A 21,072-nucleotide genomic window follows, 5' to 3' on the forward strand; every position below is an offset into this window, starting at 1 on the left:
TCCTCTCCGTTTCCCAAGTCCTTGCGGACAAAGTAAGATGGTCAGGACTGGACTCTGGTCCCTTTATTGAGACTGAGGGGCCAGTGGGTCCATCCAAACAAAAATAAACTTTTCTCCCCAAAGCCTGCCTGCAGGCGAGGGCACCCAGCATGTCCTGGCTGGGGCCCGTGGCTGTCCCCTAAAGCCAGCAGCACAGGTCTGGCTCTCTCAGAGTGACAGGATGCTGGCTGCCCAGTGTCTGGAGGCCCTAGGTGGGACAGGGAGGTGGGTCCCACTGGGTCCCCCCAACCCCCAGCATGGCTGGTCTGGCCCCAATATCCATGGTGTGCGTTGGGCCCCCGGGGCTCAGTCATCAGTCAGGGTAATGACGTCGTACTCGATGCCCTGGTGCTGCAGTTGTTGGATGTGTTCAGGCACTGCCTCTTCTGTGCCAAACAGGCCCTGGGCTTGGGCCATAGCAGCATCGGCCACCGCTGCCAGGGGAGGGGAAAGGACGGTGAGCCTGAGGCCCCAGAAGCTGGGCCTGGGTCCCCGTGGTTCTCAGGGTGCCCCCCACCCCCCTTACCTGTGACTGCTGAGTGTGCTGCTGCCTCCAGTTGGGCCTGTGTGACAAGCTGCTGCCCTGGGGACACAGGCACATACTGGATCTAGAGGGGAGAAGCCAATGAGATGTGGCCTTGGAGGAGCACTGCTTGTGTCCCAGCTCCACACAACCCCCTAAAGGCCCTACCTGGGACTCCTGAAGGAACGGGGCCCCCTGTTCATACTGGATGTGTGTGATCTGGCCTTCCTGTACCTGGAGAGAGAAAGCCCATCTGGTGATTAAGGAGGCTGTCCTCCCCTCCGCCCATTCCCATCCGTGCCCAGGCCTGGCCCACCTGGATGTGATGGCCCTCTGGAACCACAACATACTCCTGGGGGAGCAGGTGCTGGACTCCGTCCTGGGAGATGATGTACTGTACCTGGAAAAGGGCGGAGAAGAGGCAGGTGTTGGGGCCCTGCTGGAGCAGGAAGCACAAGCAGGGGTCCAGGACATACGCCATCAATGATGGCAGCTACACAGACCCTGGGAGGAGTGGCTGGGAAAGTATTGTTCCCCCACAGAGGGGGTTTGGGGAAGGGGGGAGGGCCCTCCCGGCTGAGGTGCTCACCTGGTTGTCAGAGGTCACCAGGTGCTGTACTGTCTGGCCATCAGCTGTGGTGATCTCTTGGATATAGGTGGCTTCTTCCTGCCAGGACCAAGTCCACTCTAGCCTCGCTCTGTGTGCCCCGACCCTGGCCTGTGACTTGCCCGCAGGACCCCCAAACCCGGGCTCTCACCTGATTGCTCACGGTCTGCTCTTGGGCCACAATGATGTGTTCCTGGCCCAGCGCCTGCTGTAGCCGCTCTGGCCCCAGGACCCCGTGACCGGACTGGAGTGCGGCTAGGCAGGGAGAAGAGGGTGCTTGCACGGGGAGGTCCAGGGAGAGCAGAGATGCCCCAGCCCCCACCCTGCTCTCCCAGGACAGCTCACTGTGCAGTGTGGCCAGTGTCTCATCATCACTGTTCAGGATGATGGTCTGGGTGGGGGTCCGGCCTGGGGTCCGGGTGGCAGGTGTCCCCGCCTTTCTCCCATCAGGACTGTGTAGCCGCTGGATGTGGAACTTGAGATGCCCGTTCCGGTTGAAACTGTGGGGGAGGGAGGAAAGCTCAGGGGCAGCCCCATCACGCATGCCCAGCGGCCCCCACCCACCTGTCCTCAGCCTCACCGCTGCCCGCAGAGGTGGCACGCAAAAGGCTTCTCATTGGTGTGGGTCAGCATGTGTCGCCGCAGGTCCTTCTTGTTCTTGGAGGCAAAGCTGCACTGGCTGCACTGGTGGGGTCGCAGGCTCGAGTGCTGTGCCATGTGGGCCTGGAGCAGGGGCAGAGTCCGGGCCAGTGACAGGTGAGGACAGGCAGCTCCCCACAGAGACCACTGCCGGGGAAGCTGCCCTCAGATGGAGGAACTGGGTGACCAGTACAAACCAGACGGAGATGTGGTGCTGTTGTGAGAGAGGGCAAAGCCACAGGCCCCGCCATCGGGTCACTTCCGAAGTCCTGCTCCTGCTCTGATTCAGTTTACCCCCTTGTCACATAAGGTACAGGTTCAGATGAGGGGACCCCCGAAGGTCTCTTCCAGCCCTGATGTTCTAGGGTTCCGGGCCCTGCTCCCCTCACTGAGCTGCTGCGAGGATCCCGCGCATGGCGGGACGTGAGCTGGTAGTCCTCGGGGGAAGGGGCCCCTGCCTCCTGCCCGGAACCCCTGTCCTCGCCTTCTCCACGTCATCACCACCTTCCCTGTGCTCTGTGCCCTTTATTCTAGATGCCTCATATTTCCCTAAGTGCGCCTGGTGCTGCCACGCCTGTGCCTGTGCCCCTACAGGCCCAGCTCGGTCGTCGCCAGCACGCAGTCCACACGACCTGTTTTCTGGTTGTCTCTGCTCTGCCATATGCATTCTGTTCCCATTGGGGGTGCTGTGGGGCATTAGTCACACCGTCTGGTTTGCTTCCCCACCAAACTGTGTTCCCTCAAGCTGAGGCCTCACAGAGTCCTTTCCGACCCCAGAGAGGGGCAGCGGACCCTGCTTGAGGTGTTCAGTTAAAGTTTGTTCCGCAAACCAGTGGCCAAATGAGCTCCAGGGGAGGCACAAGGGGGCAGCACCTACCCGGACCTCGGGCCACTGGCGGGCACTGAAGGGACAGTCGGGGCACTTGAAGGCACTAGGCCCGGCATGGGCCCGTTTGTGACTCTCCATCTCTGCTCGGCCAGGGAAGGCCTCAGCACAGATCTTGCAGGAAAACTTCTTTGATGACGCTGTGCCTGCGGATGGCGGCGAGGGCGGTACTGCCAGGCCCAGAGCTTTGCTGGCTGTAGGGGGTGGGGAGGCAGAGCCCTGCGGGTCTCCCACCCGCTGGGTCCTGGCTGGAGGTGGGGGCTCAGGGCCATCTCTGGGCAGTCCCCCGCACTGCAGCAGGGGCCACTTGGCTCCCGGGCTCAGGGGCTCTGGACTCGGGAAGGAGATGGAGCCATCTGCAGCGAGCTGTAGAGAGATGGGGGAGCGTGAGGTACTGGGGCAGATGGGGGCCCCTCGGGGCACGGGGGAGGGGCCAGCCACCCCAGCCTCACCTCAATGTGGTGCAGCTGCGTCCCGTCAGCTGCCATGATATAGTGGGTGCCAGCTTCTTTCAGGGTGTCGCTCACAACCACAGCCTGGGCTGCCTCCCCTGGGGGCTCCTCACTGTGGGCACCGAGGAGGAGAGGAGTGAGGCAGGGTTCGGGGAGGGGAGGGAAGGCCACAGGGTCCTCTTCCCCAAGAAGGGCATCAGCTGAGGGGTGATGGCAGTGAGGCAGCGAGGTCCCGGACTCCAGCCCAGGCCTGGCCAAGTGTGGCTGCGGGAGGCCCAGCGTGGGAGGCAGCGCCGCAGGCAGGGGTGGGGAGTGGACAGCAGACGCTGAGACCGGGCTGCCTGCTAGGGGCCCAGGGATCCCACTTTCCATCCCAGCCACGTGCTGGGGCACTTTGAGGCTTGGATCAAGGGCTTTCTTAGACTGCCCGGGAGTTCAGGGAGCATGTCATCTTTCTGCCCCGAACTTGCTGGGTGTTGAGGAAGCCAAGTGAAGCCGTCAGGCCTCCCTCCAGTGCCGGCAAGGGGCCTGAGCTTGCTCCGAAGGTCGGAGCTGGGATCACCCAGAACAAAGAGCTCATGGCTTTGGAACCAAAGTTTGACTCCTCACTGCATGTCTGAGCCTAGGTAAGTTACTCAAGTCCCTGGTCTGTTTCCTCACTTGTGCAATGAGGGACACCTGGATCTTAAGAGCATGGTTTAGGTGAGTTCACCAATGTCCAGTGCCTGAAACACCTAAGCAGCCAAGAAATAGTGGCTTCCGACCTCCTGAGAATACGACCCGATGGCTAATCGCATTATACACATTACGATTTTTGCCTCCTGCCAACTCAGCTCTAGTGGGCAGGGCCCTTCTCTGGCGCCTCCCAGCAAGCCTTCTAAATGGCTGGAGGGGGCCTGGCGGGCAGCAGGTCTCACCTGTAAGGTGTGCCAGGAGCCGATGTCCCCTCCTCCATAGGGGGTGCTGTGATGACACTGTAGCCAGTCCCACCAAACGGACCGGGCGCCAGGGTAATCTGTTGCAGATCGGGGGTGCCCAGCTGGCTCTCTGCTGCCACGCTGCTCCCCGGCTCTGCCACGTGGAGTGTTACCACTTGGGGAGCGGCCCCTGCTGGGGAAGGCTGCCCACCGGGGGATGCCAACTCTGCTTCCACGTCCTCCGACTTCACCACGGCCACCTGTGATGGAAGCAGAAGGTGTCACAAGCAGGTAGAGGCTGGTGTGCAGGGCCTCACGGCTCACCCACACTCTGGCCAGGTCCCCTGCCACCACCACTCATTTGTATAAGCCCCGCTGCGTGATCTGCTGCATGATCTGCAACACGCCCCGGCTCTCCCAGCCCTGCCCGCACCTGGAAATAACCTTAACGAGACCGGGGGAGAGCAACCCTGCCCTCTAGGGGCGCTGGGCAAGGTCTGGAGACATTCTTTGGTGGTCCCCGTCGGGAGAGGGGTGGTCCTGGCACCTAGGGGTCATCTGCAGAGAGGTGGCTGACAACCCCACAATGCACAGGATAGCCCCCACCACGAAGAATTCTTTGGGACAAAAGGCCAAGATTGAGAAATCCTGGTAAAGGGACAGCCAGCAAACCCTTTTAGGAAAAAAAAAAAGCTTGACCTCACATCTTGCTCCAAAGTCACTTCAAATGGACTGAAGACCAAAAAGTAATAAAACTCTAAGTATATAAAGAGAAAATGTGGTTAAATATTTTATGATCGGGGTGGGAAGAGTTTTGTATAATCATGACAGAAAAAGACGCTAAAGCTTACAGCAAAACAAACCATAAACTGCAATTAAAAAACAAAGAAATGGTGGGGGGGAGTGGCATTTAACAATTCATTCGAGAGAAAAGGGGAGTCTCCCTCATCTATAAAGCATCCCTGAAAAGTGATGCTAAAAAGACCAATAAGAGAAAAACAGATACAGGCCACAGGTCAGAGAAGAAATAAAGTGGCCTCTGAATGTAGTTCAATCCCGTTTATAGTCGCAAAATTATAAATTAAGATCACAAGGAGCATGACTCTTGATCTCAGGGTCATGGGTTCAAGCCCTATATGGAGTGTAGAGATTATTTAAATAAAAACTTAAAAAAGACCACGAAACATACTTCTACCATGTGGAAGACATTTCCACAGCTTGGGGAGACTGAGGGTGGGCAAGGGTGGAGGGGAGCACGCGCTAGGGGTTGCCATGTGCCCTGGCATGTCTTTTCAGGAGACTTCGTACCTTCAGGCCCACAGATTCTACTTCCAAGGGGCTTTTTTATTTTTTTTTTATTTTTTATTTTTTTTTTTTAATTTTTTTTTAATGTTTTATTTATTTCTAGGAGAGAGAGAGAGAGAGAGACAGCACGAGCAGGGGAGGGTCAGAGAGAGAGGGAGTCACAGACTGAAACAGGCTCCAGGCTCTGAGCTGGCAGTCAGCACAGAGCCCGACGCGGGGCTTGAACCCACGAACCGCGAGATCATGACCTAAGAGAAAGTCGGACGCTTAACCGACTAAGCCACCCAGGCGCCCCCAAGGGGCTTTTTTAAAACTAAAGACTGTTTCAGGGCCCCCTGCAGTGTGCACTGATGTGCCTCGATTAATGAAAAGCTGGAAACAAGCGAGCAATATGGGACTAAACACACGTGGAGAGAGTCTGCGGTGCGGTGGCTGCGGATGCGAAACGGGAGCAGTAAGAGAGGCCGGCGTGTGCTGGCCCGGCCACGCCTCACACGCTGCCCACTGAAAAGCGGGGTGCTGATGAGCCTGAATCGTGTGACCCCATCATTTTTAGAAATGATGGCCCCGTGTTAGCGTGTACATGGACAAAATTGGAGAAAGGCTTGTGTGCCGTGAACGGGGTGGGGGGCTGGTGGGGGGGGGCTGTTAAGGAGTTTCACTTTCTGTATAGAACACTTCCTAATGGTCACTTTGGTTTCTTTTAACGTGTTTTTGTAATCAGGTTAAAAAAACAAAACAAAACTGGGACCTGTCTGGAAACGGACTCCTATACACATGGGAATCTAGAACATGATAAAGTGGACATTTCCAACCACTGGGGAAGATGATTTAATATACTGCACCGCACAACTTTTGGGGAAAAAAGTAAAGTTAGTCCCTACCTTTCTGCATACACCAAAAATAAATTCCAGGTGGAGTAAAGATTTAAGTGTAAGAAAATGAAGCCCTAAGAAGAAAATACAAATGAATGTTTATATAATCTTGGGGTGAAGGAGGCCTTTTTAGGGATGATATCAAAGGCAAAAACCATAAAAGACTGACTTAACCATCTAAAAATGTAGAACTACACACCCCCACAGGCACTAATGAAATCCTATGAAGAGCTCCAGGTCCAACACCAGGCTCCCGCCTGCTGAGTTTTGTCTGCCCTCCGGCCCCCGGAAGCACATTACTGCCCCAAGCTCTTGGAATTTATCCTCTCAAACACACATTCTGCATCTTTCCAAGAGGCTGAGAGACCAGTAACCAAGCTCTCCCTACCTCAGTGGGGGCGGGGGAGTGTAAGGGTGACCCCAGGCGGCTACAAGGAGGCAGAAGTGAAGATGATGAGCTGGGGACCGGGGGTCTGCCGGGCATGAGGTTCAGGGATGAGACAGGCTGGCAGGGAGAACGCCTTGGGCGCCCCTGGCCTGCGGGAGGCATCACGGGACGAGGGGGCCAGGCTGGACGAGGAGCTGGCCGGGACCTGCAGCCCAGGGCGGCCGCGGAGCTAGGGCGCCTGAACCAGTGGGGCCGCAGAAGCCACGAGAGTGGCGCTCACCGCTCAGCCGGGCAGAGGCCGCGGGTAACTGGAGCTGCGGGGGAAGCCCCTCTGACCTCCTTGGCACAGTATGTCCCCCTCCTCTGCCCACGGGGTTTCAGTGGACCGGCTCCCTGTTAACTGGGCACGTCCCGAGGGCAGGGCGTGTCTGCCTCACCAGCTTCCTCTCCTCCTAGGGTCCAGGGCAGGGCAGGCACCTAAGGCAGCTGCATAAGAGAGGCAGCGGCGGGGTGGGCAGCTCACCTGCAGGGCTGTGCCCCCCAGCTCCCGCTGGGCGCTCATGTTCAGCAGCAGGTCCAAGGCTGTCTGCGTGGCCACTGCTGTTGACTCCTCAGCTCCTGGGTCGGGAGAGACCTGAGCCTCAGAACAGGCTGGCACCCCTCTCCACCCTCCAGCCTGGCACGTGCCACGTCCCTGCCCAGCTCCCCAGGCTCCCGCCCTCCCCTAGGCCTCACCTTGCTGGTAGATGATGGTGGCACCACCAAGGGTGTCGGAACAGAGCAGCGGGGGGGTCTCAGGTGCCTGGAAATGTGCCGCCTCGGGGGGAATCTGCGGGGTGGGGACGTGGCCAAGCCTGAGAGGGGGCAGCTTGGACTCGAGCACTGCTTACCAAGCACCTCCTGGATGTCAGGCACTTTACCTCTGCTGCTTTGTCTCATCCTCACACAACTACGCTGCCAGGTACTTATCAGCTCAGTGCCTCAGAGGAACCCACCGAGGCTCAGACAGATGAGGCAACTGGCTTAAGATCCCACAGCTAGTTAGTAGCAGAACTGGGGTCTGAACACAAGAGTGACTCTAGAGTCTGTGTTCTACCAGAACATAGTGGTGGTCCACGTTCTGGGGCACAGGAGGGGTAGGCGGTGTCCTCAGCTGTGAGACTATACTTGGCCTGCCTTGCAGCTACGTAAAGCGTAAAGTGTGGCCTTGTGACTGAGCAGGAGTTTCTGGCTAAGTTCATGAGGAAGACAGAGGGAGAGGAGGCAGGCTTCCTTTTTGCCCTTCACCCACCCCTTCCTCCTGCTTCTTGCCTGGATGTGGCTAGAAGGCTGGAGCTCCTGCAGCTACACAGGACCATGAGGCAAACACAAAGATGAAAGTCGTATGCCTAGGATAGCTGAGGAAAAACATTGAGAGAGCTTGGTCCCTGATGACTGGCCACAGAGCTGCCACCCAGTTAGCCCTGAGCTGCTGACCTTTGGACTTCTTTTATGTAAGAGAATAATAAACTATTGCCACAATTAAACTCGTATTTCCATTCTCTATTACTGGCACTGGAAAGCCATGCCCACTCGGAGCTTAGGACTGACATGTCTGTGACCTCATCTGCTCACCTGGAGAAGCTGGGACCATTTTGTTGTCCCCAATATGTAAATGAGGATGCTGGGGCCTAGAGAGGTGACACGACACTGTCATCCTGGCCCCTGCTCCCGAGACTCTTCTGTCTGCTGCCCGCTGGGCTGAGCTTACCTCAGAGGGTCCCGGGGAGGTGGGGGGCGGCCCAGGGGCTGCGCTATGCTGCTGCTTCAGCTCCTCAATCTGCTGCAGAGAGAAGAAGGGGCGCCGGCGGGACGGGGGCTCCTCCGGGTGGCGCCGCCCCCACTCCTCAAAGCTGCCGGCGTGCCGGCACCGCACGTGCAGGCGGAGGTTCTTCTTGTGGCGGGTGCTGAAGTGGCAGTACTCGCAGGCAAACGGCTTGGCCCCTGGAGGCACAGGTGGAGGGGTGCTTGGCCTTCCCCACCCCCTCCAGGAAGCCTTCCATGATCCCCAGGGCCTCTCTGATGGACTCACTCCCTGGGCTTCACTCCCCACGACAGGCAAACACATGCTGCTGTCTTCTCTAGCGGCGCAGGACAGAAGGGAACCAGGCCCACCTCGGGCCTCACAGCCGTCCCAGCGGCGTTTTACTTTCATGTCAGGTGACCACACTCTTCTCTTAGGAATCACCTCCCCTGGGCAGACAGGGATCCGGCCCACTAGCATGTCTAATCTCCAGTGTGCCCGTCAGAGGGCTGGGCACCGAGGAGGAGAAAGAACCAACTGTTCTGTCCACCTTCTACGGGCCAAGCACGTGATGCCGCTTCTCCTACTTTATGTGTGAGGCTGGGGCCTCCGAAAACACCTCTTCCCCAGCTCCCAGCGCCCAGTGCAGACGGGGCTGCAGACACCACCGGAACCCACTTGTGTAACACTGGATAGGAGGTGCTCTGACTGCCCCCTCAGAGCTCAGAGAGGGCAAGTTAGCCCTGGGCCACACAGACAAGAGCTGGCTTAGGCGAGGAGAGTGGGCGACACCCCAGAGGGGGTTTCCTTCTGTGAGGCCCGGGCTGCGGAGGGGGAGGAAACGGACAGAGCCGAGCCTGCCGATGAGGGGCATGGCAAGTTGAGGGCTCACCGTGGCGGGGTGGGGCCGGCCTGACCTGTGTGCTTGACAGCCACGTGGGAGAGCAGGAAGTCCTCTCGGAAGGTGCGGTAGGGGCAAAAGCTGCATCTGAATGGCTTGTCGCTAACGTGGGACAGCTGGTGGTTCAGCAGTGCCTTCTTGTCCTCACAAACAAACTCACAGAACTCGCACTTGAACCTGGGCGTGGTGAGAGGGAGGGCGGCTGAGCGGTGGGGTCGGGTGGGGTGCTCCAGCCCCAGGGGCCTCCTCGGGGATATACCTGCGGTTGGCGACAGCCTGGATATGCGTGAGCAGGTGCATCTTAAAGGTGTAGCGCTTCTTAAAGGACTTTCCACACTGTGAGGGGTAGGGTGAGTTAGAGATGGGGGACTGCCCCGGAGAGGCCGCGCCCCTGCCCCCGGCCCCACCCACCTTGTCACACATGTGGGGCTTCTCAGTGCTGTGTGTCTTCATGTGCTGTGTGAGTCTCTTCTGCATGGGGTACACACGGCCACACACAGGGCAGGGGAAGGAGCTCAGCTTCGGGGTCTGGGAAAGGACAAGAAGGAACCAGATGGAGAGAGAAGTAGGGAGGAGAGACGGGAACACCTTACCTCCTGCCCCCACCTGACAAGCAGCCCTCAAGCAAGCTCCCTTCCCGGGCCAGGCCCTCGACTCACCGGGTCTGGCCTCTTCTTCCTGAGGGAGAAAGGCATAGGGGTTAGACCACTGCTTCCCCCGAAACCTACCACAAACTCTCTCACTGACCGGGCCGCCCCAGCCCTGAGTGTCCCCACTGCTCAGCCGAGCCCTCCTCTCAGGACAGGGTTTCCCCAAGTGCAGCTTGCTGGGAAATGCTCAGAGGCATGCTGTAAATAAATTCTAGAATGGGAGCGCTTGGGGGGATCAGTCAGTTAAGTGTCCGACTTCAGCTCAGGTCATGATCTCATGGTTCCTGGGTTCGAGCCCCATGTTGGGCTCTGTGCTGACGGCTCAGAGCCTGGAGTCTGCTTTGGATTCTGTGTCTCCTTCTCTCTCTGCCCCTCTCCTACTCGTGCTTTGCCTCTCCCTGTCTCTCAAAAATAAATAAACGTAAATTAAAAAAAAAAAAAAATGCTAGAATGGTGCCTTCTTTATGTCACAAAATACATGTGCATTTTAAAGGCCCTGAGAAATCCTGCAGGAAAGAGCTAGTGAAGCAGGTGTTCAAGCTGGTGTCCCTAATCTTACTTCCCCTCTCCCCTTTTCTTTTTTTTTTTATTTTAATATTTTTTTTAAATTTATTTCTAGGAGAGAGAGAGAGACAGCGTGAGCAGGGGAGGGTCAGAGAGAGGGAGATACAGACTCTGAAATAGGCTCCAGGCTCCGAGCTGGCAGTCAGCACAGAGCCCGACAAAGGGCTCAAACCCACAAACCAAGAGATCATGACCTAAGCGAAAGTCGGACGCTTAACCGACTAAGCCACCCAGGCATCCCTCCCTCTCCCCTTTTCTTAAGAGAACCCATAAGCATCGTGGACAGCAGCCTTTTCCACAAGTACAGTTTGAAAGCCACTGTTCTTCTGGATTCCTGTGTCCAACCTCTGCTCACATACCACCCCAGGCAGAGTGAACTCCTTCCCGAAGCTGTAGATCTAATTACAACTTAGTGAGCAATCACGGGGCCCCTAAGGATTTTCCTCCACCCATCTGTCCCATGTCTGCTCTGTCAGTGCTCTGAGAGTTGGGAGTCTGCAAGATCTTCAGATCATTTTCTGAGCTCCTTTAATCCCCTCAACGATAGCCCCCATCTTGCAAAGCGCATAGCAGGGAGAAGACAGAACAAGAACCCGACAGGCCCTGCTACTGCTCTGGGCCAAGTAAGCCGGGATGAACAGCCTTATCTTTCAGATGTCTGTGATGTGCTGTGAATGGTGCAGCCCAGAGCAGGTGCTCGGTAAAGGGGGGACGTGGTTATGCTGGGCCTCAGCTTCCTGCCCCGGCCCACCCCACCCACGCGCACTGACCGGTCTCGGCTGTGTACGGCTGCGTGCCGGGCCACGTCCTTCCGGTAGACGCTGGCATAGCTGCATTCGCCACACTTGTAGGGCTTACTGCCCACGTGATTGAACATGTGCTCCTAGGGCAGAGGCAAACGGGCAGTGGGCTTGGGCTGGCCTCCCCCTCGCCCCCAAGCTGTGCCCACAACAGCCTCAGTGCTGCCGTGGGAGCCACTCCCAGAACGAGTGCAGGAAGGGCCGGAGCCTGTTAAGGGCTGGGGACTCCCCCCAACGAGGGCATGTCCTCTGCACCAGGCTCTGTGCTGGCTCACCATCTGAGAGAGGCAGCAAGTGAGGCTCACAGGGGAGTAACGTGCTGGGGCCCCACAGTGAACCTATGAACGGCCAAGCTGGGAGCCAAACCCAAGCGGCACAGCCCACTGCACTCTGACCCAACCCAGCCCCCGCAGGGGTCCAGAGGACGACTTCCAGGTCACAGGTCCCCATCTGAGGGAGGAAGTGCCGCATGCAGAAAGCACAGGGGCTTCAGGCCCCACCCCCCTCTACAATGGCCGATGCTCTGCCTCACTTTGGTCAAGCCACGCGTTTCCCCAAGTCGGTAAAACGGGACTATCGATACCTACAGCCTCTTCAGGCTGCGCGAGTGAGCATTCTGAGCACGCGTACCAGCCCCAAGCACCGGATAAAAAATGCTTAGGGTCACAGCAGGCCCACTGGCACTTACGGGAAATGACAAAAAGGAACCCCTTTCTTGAGACACCTTACTGCCATCTACTGGGGAACTTTCTAACACACAGAATTAGATAAAGCTGGTTTGCCAGCAAGTGTGGCGAACAAGTCTGTGCAGCCTGCGGCGTGAACAGCACCCCCCTCCCCAGATGTGACACCACCGCGCAGTGTGCAGCCTGCAAAAGTGCCTGTGGCACCTCCCTAGCTCCTTCAGCACCGCAGCAGCCCAGACACGTACCTACGAAGGGTCAGGAGAAGGTGCCAGCAAACCTGCTGACTCCACTCCCTCCTGGCTCGGCAGGCCTCCACCCCGGCCCCGCACCCTGCCTCCCCTGCCCTGCTTCCCCTTCCCTGCCGAGCACCTTGAGCGAGGACCAGCGGCGGGAGCGGTAGCTGCACTGCAGGCACTTGAAGAGCTGGGGGTCCCCGGCCTCATGGGAGTTGACGTGGAAGCGCAGGTCCTCATGGGACAGGAAGCGGGAGCCACAGATGCGGCACAGGAAGGGCCTCAGCAGCGGTTTGGGGGACTTGTAATAATACCTGCCAGGAGGGTGGTGGGAAGAGGTGTGGCGGGCCGGGGCTGCCAGGCTGTTTACCCCCACCCACCCTCACGTCTGCTCCACGTACTTGCGGTATTTCTTGCCGAGGAAGCGCCTGGAGGGCCGACCCCGGCGGCGGGGTGGGGCGTCGGGCTCGTCCTGGCAGGAGGGGGCCGCATTCTCTGCATCTGACTGGCTCACGCCGGGGTCCCCGGGGCCCCCGTCGGCCTTGCCCAGGGCCAACAGGCATCCTGGGCCGGAGGAGCTGGGTGCCTCGGGGTCCTGAGGCTCTGGAGGGCTCTGGCCGCTCTGGGAACTCACCAGAGACTCTCCTTCCACACCTATCACGGACACAGTGGCAAATCAGCCGTGGCTATACCAGGACAGATGTGGACAAGTGTGCCAGGGGCCAGTCGGACCCTCAAACATGGTCACTGACGACTGATGGGCACGTCAGGCCACGGGACAGACGCAGACAGACACAGGCAGCAGGCGGTGTGGACACAGGCCTCGCCTGCACCTGACATGCTGCTAGCACAGCACAGCTGACACAGGACAGTCTCCAGTGGCAGCAGGAGACCTGGCGACCTCCCCATCAAGAGACTTGCGCGCTGGCTCAGCTCGGACACCGGCCTTCGGTGCCTCCTCAGGCAAGGCCACCGCCCTCTCCGAGTCTCATTTTCCCATCCATCAGATGAAGCTGATAAGTGCTGCTCTAGTGACCTCATGGAAACATTCTAGGGTCTGGGAGCAACAGCAGTACTTCAGCCTTGGCCTTCCCTGGGGAAGCCACTGGCCAGAGGGTGGATGGGAAGAAGGGAGAAAACAGAGCGACACTCCTAACCTTCTGAAGTCCGAACCACTGGAATTTGCTACTATTCAAAACCACCAATTGTATCCCAATGCAATGTTTTAAAACTCATAAGCGACACTGACAATGCCAGTAACATCTTGTTTCTTGATTGGGGTGCGTTCACCTTGAGAACATTCCCTAAGGCCTGCGCCTGGGACATGTGTGCCTTCCCATACAGATCTACACTAAAAATGCATAACCATCTCCAGTGAAGTATATGTACACAAAGAGTTATCATCATGTGTTTTACGGGGGGTATATTTACTCCTTAAAGCGACCCTGAAAGCCAGGTGCTATCACCTCCATTCCTAACAAAAGAACAGGGGATTCAAGAGCAAAGTAACGGGCTTGGAGTCACACAGACCGTAGGTAGCAGGGCCATTCGCGGCCATGCTCATGCTTTCTAGTCCCCAGCCTGTAATGTTCCAAGTCAGTGTTCCTTGGACAGTCTCAGACCTCAGAATTGGTCTCATTTCAGCAACCACACTCACAACTTATGTTCTTAATTCAACTATAGAGATTCCCACTTCTCCTGTGCTCGAACACCTCACCACCGAGAGGCCCTGTCACAAAGCTGGTATCTTGCTTACATCAGGGTTTCTCAAGCTTGGTCTAGGAGGGCCGTCCCTTTACGAGGTGGCCTGCAGGTGGCCCTGGTTTGACACACGCTGCCCAGCGCGGCACACTCAGTCCCCAGGGCTCCACAGAAGCAAGCAGGGAAGGAGGCCGTCCCTCAGCGCCCCCCATGGTCCACCCCACCAACTCCCACCTTCTGGGAGGTCCACGGTCTCCAGGCGAGGCAGCTTCCGAGGCCGGCCAGGTCTCCTGCGGGGTCTTGGTGTGCTGGGAGCAGGGCGCTGGGGCCGTAGCTGCCGGCCCCGAGGCTCATCCTCGGCCGGATTGTAGTCACTGTCCTCTGCGGGGACCGGAACAGAAGGTGGGCATTGGTGCTGGACCCGCCCTTCCAGCCCTGACCCCTGGCCCCGCTTCCTTGGGAAGAGGCCCTCTTTCCATCCCTGCTGACTCCTCCTTCAAGCGTTATCAACCAGTGATGCCTCCTCCAAAAATCCCTCCTGGCTTCCCCCTGGCTCACTATGAGCCCCTCTCTCCAAGCCTCTGCAATCCTCTCTCTGCACCTTTCCTGACTCCTATCACTAACTCAGGCAGCACCACTATGGGAATTAGAAAAAGGTATGCCTTCCTTAGGACACTTTACGGCCACTGTTAGAAGACAGCTGGAATAAACACTGAAGTCTACAAACTCTGATGACTGTGCTGTTTCAGTGCAGAAGCCACTGGCCATATGCAACTACCGAGAGCATGTGCCTGGCCTACGCTAACACAAAATTAAGTGTAACATACACACTGGCCTCCAAAAGACTAGCATAAAAACAGAAAGTAAAATAACCCACTGATAATTCTGATTGAGCTTGATTTTTATCTTTTTTTTTTAACTTATTTACTTTTAAATGTTTTAATACTTTATTTATTTTTGAAAGAAGGAGAGTGTGTGAGCAGGGGAGGGGCAGAGAGAGAGGGAGACACAGAATCTGAAACACAGTCCAGGCTCTGAGCTGTCAGGACAGAGCCCAATGCAGGGCTCAAACTCGTGAACTGCAAGATCATGACCTGAGCTGAAGTCGGACGCTAACTGACTAAGCCACCCAGGCGCCCCTCCTTTAATTTTTTAAAATATAGCTACAAAAAAAGAAGTTCATATGCAGCTTATTCTATTTTTCTGGGATAAATGCAAAATGTGGCCCTCTTAGAGGAGGTGATCTTTTTTAGTGCGCAGCCTGCACAACCACACGCAGTGGTCCTGACCCCAGAGCCCCAACTCCTCTGTCTTTCACTGGAGGTACACGCGTGTACCAATTCCTCCTAACCAGCCCTCCATGTGGGCCAGAGGGAATTCGGTATTTGTAGATGGGGATGGGGATGGCACTCCCAAGAGCTAAGGTGGCCTACCCTCCAGGTCGTCAATGGCACCAGCGTCGACAATGTCATCATCGTCTTCCTCCTCTGGCCCCTCTTCGTCCGGGGTCTTGGCAGAGGTGCCCCACTTCCTGACCAGACGCCCTTTTTTACCAGCGGCGGCTGCTGCTGCTGTGAAGAGAAGAGAAGCTTGCCACGTCTGGCTGGTCCCTGCTCCCCCGCCCCTGTGCAGTCCCAGCCGCACAGGCTACCGTCAACGCACCTGGTCGGAAGTGGCGCTCCCGCATGTGGCGCAACAGCGTGGCCTTGGTGCTGCTCCGGTACTGGCACATCTTGCACTTGAACTGCTGTACCACCACCACTTCCATCATGGCCTCCAGGCTCTGCAGGTCTGGCTCCTCGGTGCCGGAGCTGGGGGGCGGCTGTGCTGCGGAGCTGGGCCTACCCCGTGCCTCCTCAGGGGGCTCCAGGCACGTGGATGTGGGGCCGTCAGCCAGGGCCTCGATGGCTGCCAGGCTGTGGGCCAAGGTGGAACTGGACATCGGCGAAGCCATGGGGGCACCTGCGGGTGGGTAGGTGAGGGAGAGGGAGGGAAGGGAGGCGGAGGAGAAGGTTGGCCATGAGCAACAGCTGCCCCTCCCAGGCAGGCCCAGGGATCCCAGAACCCCAGCCCCCACCACAGCGACAGTGGGGAAACTAGGGCTCAGGGCAATGGGTAACCTGCTAGGATCACACAGTGAGTTTGTGCCAGGGCCCTCCCCCCTCCAACTCCCTCGGCCACTGCAGGGCTCCCCGGGGCTGCTGCCGGGGGTCTCACCGTCGTCCGGGCCCTGCAGGATCAGGTACCGTGCAGTCTCGGTCCCGCCATCCTCAGCACTGGTTACGGTGATGCAGCCTGGGCAGAGATGGGGGGAGGGGATTCCCAGCTGACAAGAACAATTGTCACTGCCCACATTCATTCTGGCTTACCTATGCAACTCTGAACCAGCTGCATTGCCCCCTGAGCCTCCTCTGTGGCCTGGCCCTGTGTGCGTCCCCCCAGGACAGGGCTGCTGGGGGTCCGGTGTGTGTGACAGGCTGGCCCCGTAGCCGGCCTACACTCACGCAGATGCCTCGGCTGCCCCAGCTGCCCCGCCTTTGACCCCTAAACCTGGAGAGTCTCCCTTCCTGTCTCCCAACTTCTCCAGGGTCAAGGCCTAGCCCCTGCATCACTTTATCAGGGTTGGCTTTCCAAGCCGCCCCGGGACTATTCGAAGCCTGCGGCCTTTACACCAGTAACAACAGAAGGTACACTGGGGCAAATCAGGGGTACAGAACCTGGAGTCAGGCTGTCCGAGCCCACGGCCCAAACCTGCTGGGGGCAGTGGGTCCTCTGTACCGCAGAATTCTCCTCGCGACTCTGAGGATGGTAACAGCACCTACCTTTTGGGGTCACTGGGAGGGTTAATGAGCTAGCATACGTCAAGCGCTTAGAACGAACTCCGGCACGAAGTTAGGTATTATTATTTCTATATTAATTGAGTGTTTATCACATGCCAGGCACTACACTGAACTGTCTTATTAAATCGTCCCCTCACTTACCACTATGAGACAGAGGCCACTGTTCCCGTCACACACTTAGACTGGCAGGGTTATCTGCCTACATTGGCATGGCCGGTTCTGCTGGGCCCCACGGGGAAGACCCCTGTGGGCCTGGCCTTGCCACCCTCTGCCTGACTCACTTGGGATGAGGTCTGGCCCGATGGTGGACTCGATGATCTTGTCAATGGCTGAGCCCAGGTCCGAGGAAGAAGCCGCGCAGTCGGACACCAGCATGTTGGGGTCCGGGAGCGCGCTGGAGTGCACCAGGGCAGCGGGGCCACCTGCTACCCCCTCCACTGGCCCACGGGACACGGAAGACGAATCAGGCAGGTAGCCGTGGGGCAGGGGGTCTGTGCTCGAGCTGCTCTCAGACACCTCCTCCTGGGTGACAGGAAACAGGAGAGAAGGATTTTAGGAGCCACGGAGCGGGCAGGGCCGGTTGCCACCCACCAGAGCTCCATGGTTGTGGTGAGCAGAGGCATCCACACCGTCAGCCCCACAGATGACCAGGAGAAGCCCTCTAGTCACAGAGCCACATGACAACAAGTCGCAGGGTCCCCAGCTCTGGTCAGGTAAGAGGCCCCGTAATCCCCACACCCACACAACAGCCAGCCAGAACTATTTTCACTGGGCTTTTGAATGAGCTATTTCCTCCGGCTGAAATGTTTCCCAGCGCTGCACCACGGCCAATTCCTGCCCAGCCTTCCCGCCGCCATTTACCTGGTACCTCTTCCAGGAAGCTAACCCTGACCCCCAAGCCAAAGCAGGACCCCTCTGTCCTTGGTGCTGCAGTTGTCACTGGCCCCCACCATGGTTCACTCTCTAGTGTAAGATCTCCGAAGTCACACTGTACTTTCCATTAAGGTGGGGTCCACATCTGTCTTTGTGCTCTGCTACATCCCCAGGGTCCAGCACAAGCTGGGCACAAGGTAGGCCCATCTCTGCTGAATTAACGAAATCCTGGACCCCATCATCGTTGTGATGATGTGAACACAATAACTGTTTCCATTGCTTTGTATATGCTAATTCATTCAATCCTCACAAAAGCATATGTATTATCATCCCCACTCTACAGATGAGAAAACTGAAAGCTAGAAGTGGGGTGGCATGTCCAAGATCACAGAGCCAGGAATGGCAGAGCCCGAAGGAGATAGTTTTATAAAGCATTTCCAAGAGCATTCTCTCCGAGGCAGGCATTCCTGCTCCATTTTACAGACAGAAGAATGAAGCTCAGTGAGGTCTCCCGGTGAATCAGACGTAGAGGCAAGACGTGAAGCAGGACACCTGCGTCTCAAAGAGGGAAGATAGTGGGTAGTGGAGCGGGTAAGGCCGCGGCTTAGATTTAAACCTTGGCTCTTGTCTGCTTGCTCTCTATGCCTCGATTTCCCTTCCCGTAAGATGTGGAAAAGAGTGATGTGCCTTACAAGGTATGTGGCTGAACTAGGAAAATTCGTGTTAGGGTCTCGGCATGGTGCCCGACACACCGTAAACCAAAACCAAATATTAGTTCCAAGCCGGCCTTTCTGGCTCCTGCCCTTGGCTGCCAGCCATGCCGCCTGCGGTCCCTGCCTCCACCCACGCCGGCCAGCACGGTCCATACCAGAGAGCTGCTGCCGCGGTCGGAGCTCTGTCCCACACCGGAGTCGTCGGCCTCAGCCGGCCCCGGCGCGGCCGCGGCGTCGCTGCTGTCGGCCGACACGGCTTCAGAGGTGCCCACGCCCAAGCCGCTCTCAGAGGGCTCCTCGGGGCGGCCAGGCCCAGGGGCCGCGTCGCTACTGCTCTCCACCTCGTTCTCCTCCATCAGCTCGGGGGGCCGCCTGACAAGGAGGCGCAGAGTCTGGATCCTTCACTCTGCCAGAAGAGGTGGCGCGGGCTGGAACAGGTGGGCCTCCTCCCCGGCCCCGGCCCCCACGGCCCACCCAGCTGCACCCGTGCGCCCATTTCGCAGGTGCAAAGACTGAGTCTCCGACGGGGAGAGGCTTTCTCGTGTACAGAGACAGGAGCTTTGGGAAAACAGGACCGAGAAGCCTGGCCTCGCAGTCCAGAGCCCTTCCCCAGCCCCAGGAGGGTGGTCAGTGGCCGGTAATCCTGACCCTCCCCGTGTCCCCTCCATGATGCCCGCAGCGTGGTTCGCTCTAAGAGCCCTATCGGGCCTCAGTGGTTTAGCCCTTCGGCCCCCCGAGTCCCCCCGAGTGCAGGGTCGGTGGTACAGCCCGCAGGCCCCCTGGGTCAGTGGCTCGCTCCCCCCTCCCCTGGTTCCCATGCGGAGGGGGCTGACAGCGACGGTCCCGGGGCCTGGCGACTCGGGGCTGTCCCCGGCGCTGCCTGCGCTCCAGGCCCGACGCCATCTTGTGGCGGCGCCGGGTTTCCGCTCAGGCAAGTGCGAGAGCGACTAAAGGGCCTGGGACCCCGGGGCCCTGTTCGGACAGCCCCGCCGGCCCGGGAGCTCGCCGCCGGCTATCCCCGCAGTCTGGCCCCACTTCGTGGCAGGGTGCAGTGGGGCGACCTGACTACCAGACGCTCACCTGAGGCTTTCGTAGCCGCGCACCTCTCCGACTCCGGCATCGACGAGGTCGCCATCCTCTTTCCCCCGCTGCGGAGGGACCCATCGGCCCACCGTGAGCCGGAACTACTTCCTATGCCGACCCAGAGAAAGACCGCTTTCCGGCGTGTCGGAAGGTCGCCCTGAAGCCTCAGAACCATAGTCCAGTCCGGAGAGAGTCTAGGATTTTATATATCGCCAAGTATGGGCGACGGAGTCCGCTGGGGTTGGGAACTACTTTCTCGGTTGGCGGAGGGTTACACTGGAGTAATAATGCGACGTCACTGCTGGGTCCCTTTCCTGGGCCGCAGGGTTGGGCGCGGCGAAGGCTGCCCCACCGTTCGGGGGCGTGGCTCTCAGTGGCCTGGCCACGCCCCTCCCGGAACCGCTCCCGGGAGTGTGCGACGACCGGGAGGTTTTGACTTGGCGGAAGAGGAGTAGACATCATTAGTCATTTCGCCTGGCTCTGGACCAATGACTTAACGCTATTATCGAGCCTGATCGAATCCTTCCCGATTGGATTTGATGTGTCCTGGGCGGGGGAGTGAGCATATAATCCTTGTCCAGATGGGGAAACTGTTCGGGCCTGGAGATTAGAAGTGGCTGGTCCAGAGTCACAACAAGGCACTCAGAGAAATGGAGTGAATCGGTGCGCGGCCCTTAATGAACTTTGTATACGTATCTGTTGCATTAATAGAGCTGGAGGTCGAGACCTCCTCCACAACCCTCCTCTGCTCAGTGTAGACCTGTGTAGAGATGTATTTGAAGGTTACAGCCCTTCCCCTGAGGCTGCAAATGCCACCTGTGACGCTGCTTTCTGTTTAAGCCTAGGTAGTGTTTTGTGAGGGAGCCTGGTGCCCTTGTTGGTGCCTAATTCTGCAGTGCGCAAGTTATCGTCCTCAATTGAATAACAAACGGGGTAGGAGAGGAAGAATCTCCAAAAGCTCCTGTTAAAAAAAAAAACAAACAAACCAAAAACTCTTTAAAAAGGCAAAAGGTGCTCTGAGTTGTTAGAATTTGTGTGTACTTGAGTCTGAGGTTTCCCTGGTCCTTTACTAGGAGCAAGCTTTGGGAGGGGGAATAAAGCATGTGGCCTCTGGATGGGCTAGGCCCCCTCGTTCCCCCCTCCGTCCATCCCCATGCAGCAGGACCAGGCCCCCAGAGCAGCCCGGGAAAGCTGGGTCAACAATGAATGGTGGCAGGTTGGTTTGGTGCTCCCTGGGCAGGTTTCCTAGGAGGACCCGATTTCTCAGCTCTGCAGAGCCACTCCCAAGCCCCACCACTTGCCAGTAGGATATATCCTGCCTCTAACCGAGTCACCTCTCCCAAGGATGTCGGGGGTGCTAGGGGCTAGTCCCACAGCACCCATTCCATCCCCAGCCCAACTAAGGCTCAACCTAACCTTGGCCTTTGCCACCAAATCACAAGATTGCAGAATGTCCTGATGTAAAAGGTAACAACCTCATCATGGAACAGAAGAGGAGCCCAAGGCCCAGAGACGAAAGAAAGCTCGTGGCCCAAGGTCACGGGTCCTTGGAAACAACATATCAGGGTCCTTCCATTACAAAGAGAATCCAGGGTTCCTCCCACCAAAACATGC

General features: G+C 57.9%; 1 protein-coding gene across 4 annotated transcripts; it reads right to left on the reverse strand.

The window, feature by feature from the left end:
* Positions 1-48: 48 nt before the first annotated feature.
* On the reverse strand, positions 49-19,531 carry ZNF335 (zinc finger protein 335). Of its 4 annotated transcripts, none has more exons than XM_039249402.1 (28): positions 19,456-19,531; positions 18,531-18,781; positions 17,071-17,311; positions 16,167-16,244; positions 15,612-15,911; positions 15,383-15,517; positions 14,184-14,330; positions 12,650-12,902; positions 12,385-12,562; positions 11,300-11,412; positions 9,975-9,993; positions 9,727-9,843; positions 9,575-9,651; positions 9,332-9,492; positions 8,382-8,614; positions 7,367-7,460; positions 7,155-7,249; positions 4,064-4,323; positions 3,147-3,258; positions 2,686-3,060; positions 1,750-1,892; positions 1,515-1,669; positions 1,321-1,424; positions 1,152-1,229; positions 879-962; positions 731-796; positions 566-647; positions 49-473 (listed from the first exon to the last, which is right to left on the reverse strand). In XM_039249402.1, exons 2-28 carry the CDS (start codon positions 18,729-18,731, stop codon positions 346-348), a joined length of 4,029 nt encoding a protein of 1,342 aa, XP_039105333.1. In that variant the 5' UTR covers positions 18,732-18,781; positions 19,456-19,531; the 3' UTR covers positions 49-345. The 4 variants fall into 4 exon arrangements, with proteins under 4 accessions (XP_039105333.1, XP_039105331.1, XP_039105332.1 ...); XM_039249400.1 differs by having other exon boundaries at positions 15,383-15,520; XM_039249401.1 differs by having other exon boundaries at positions 15,383-15,520; positions 18,531-18,747; positions 19,456-19,470.
* Positions 19,532-21,072: the final 1,541 nt, after the last annotated feature.

Source organism: Hyaena hyaena, unplaced genomic scaffold (genome assembly GCF_003009895.1).
Source record: "Hyaena hyaena isolate Hyena2069 unplaced genomic scaffold, ASM300989v1 scaffold_335, whole genome shotgun sequence".
In the NCBI taxonomy this organism is placed as follows: Eukaryota; Metazoa; Chordata; class Mammalia; order Carnivora; family Hyaenidae; genus Hyaena; species Hyaena hyaena.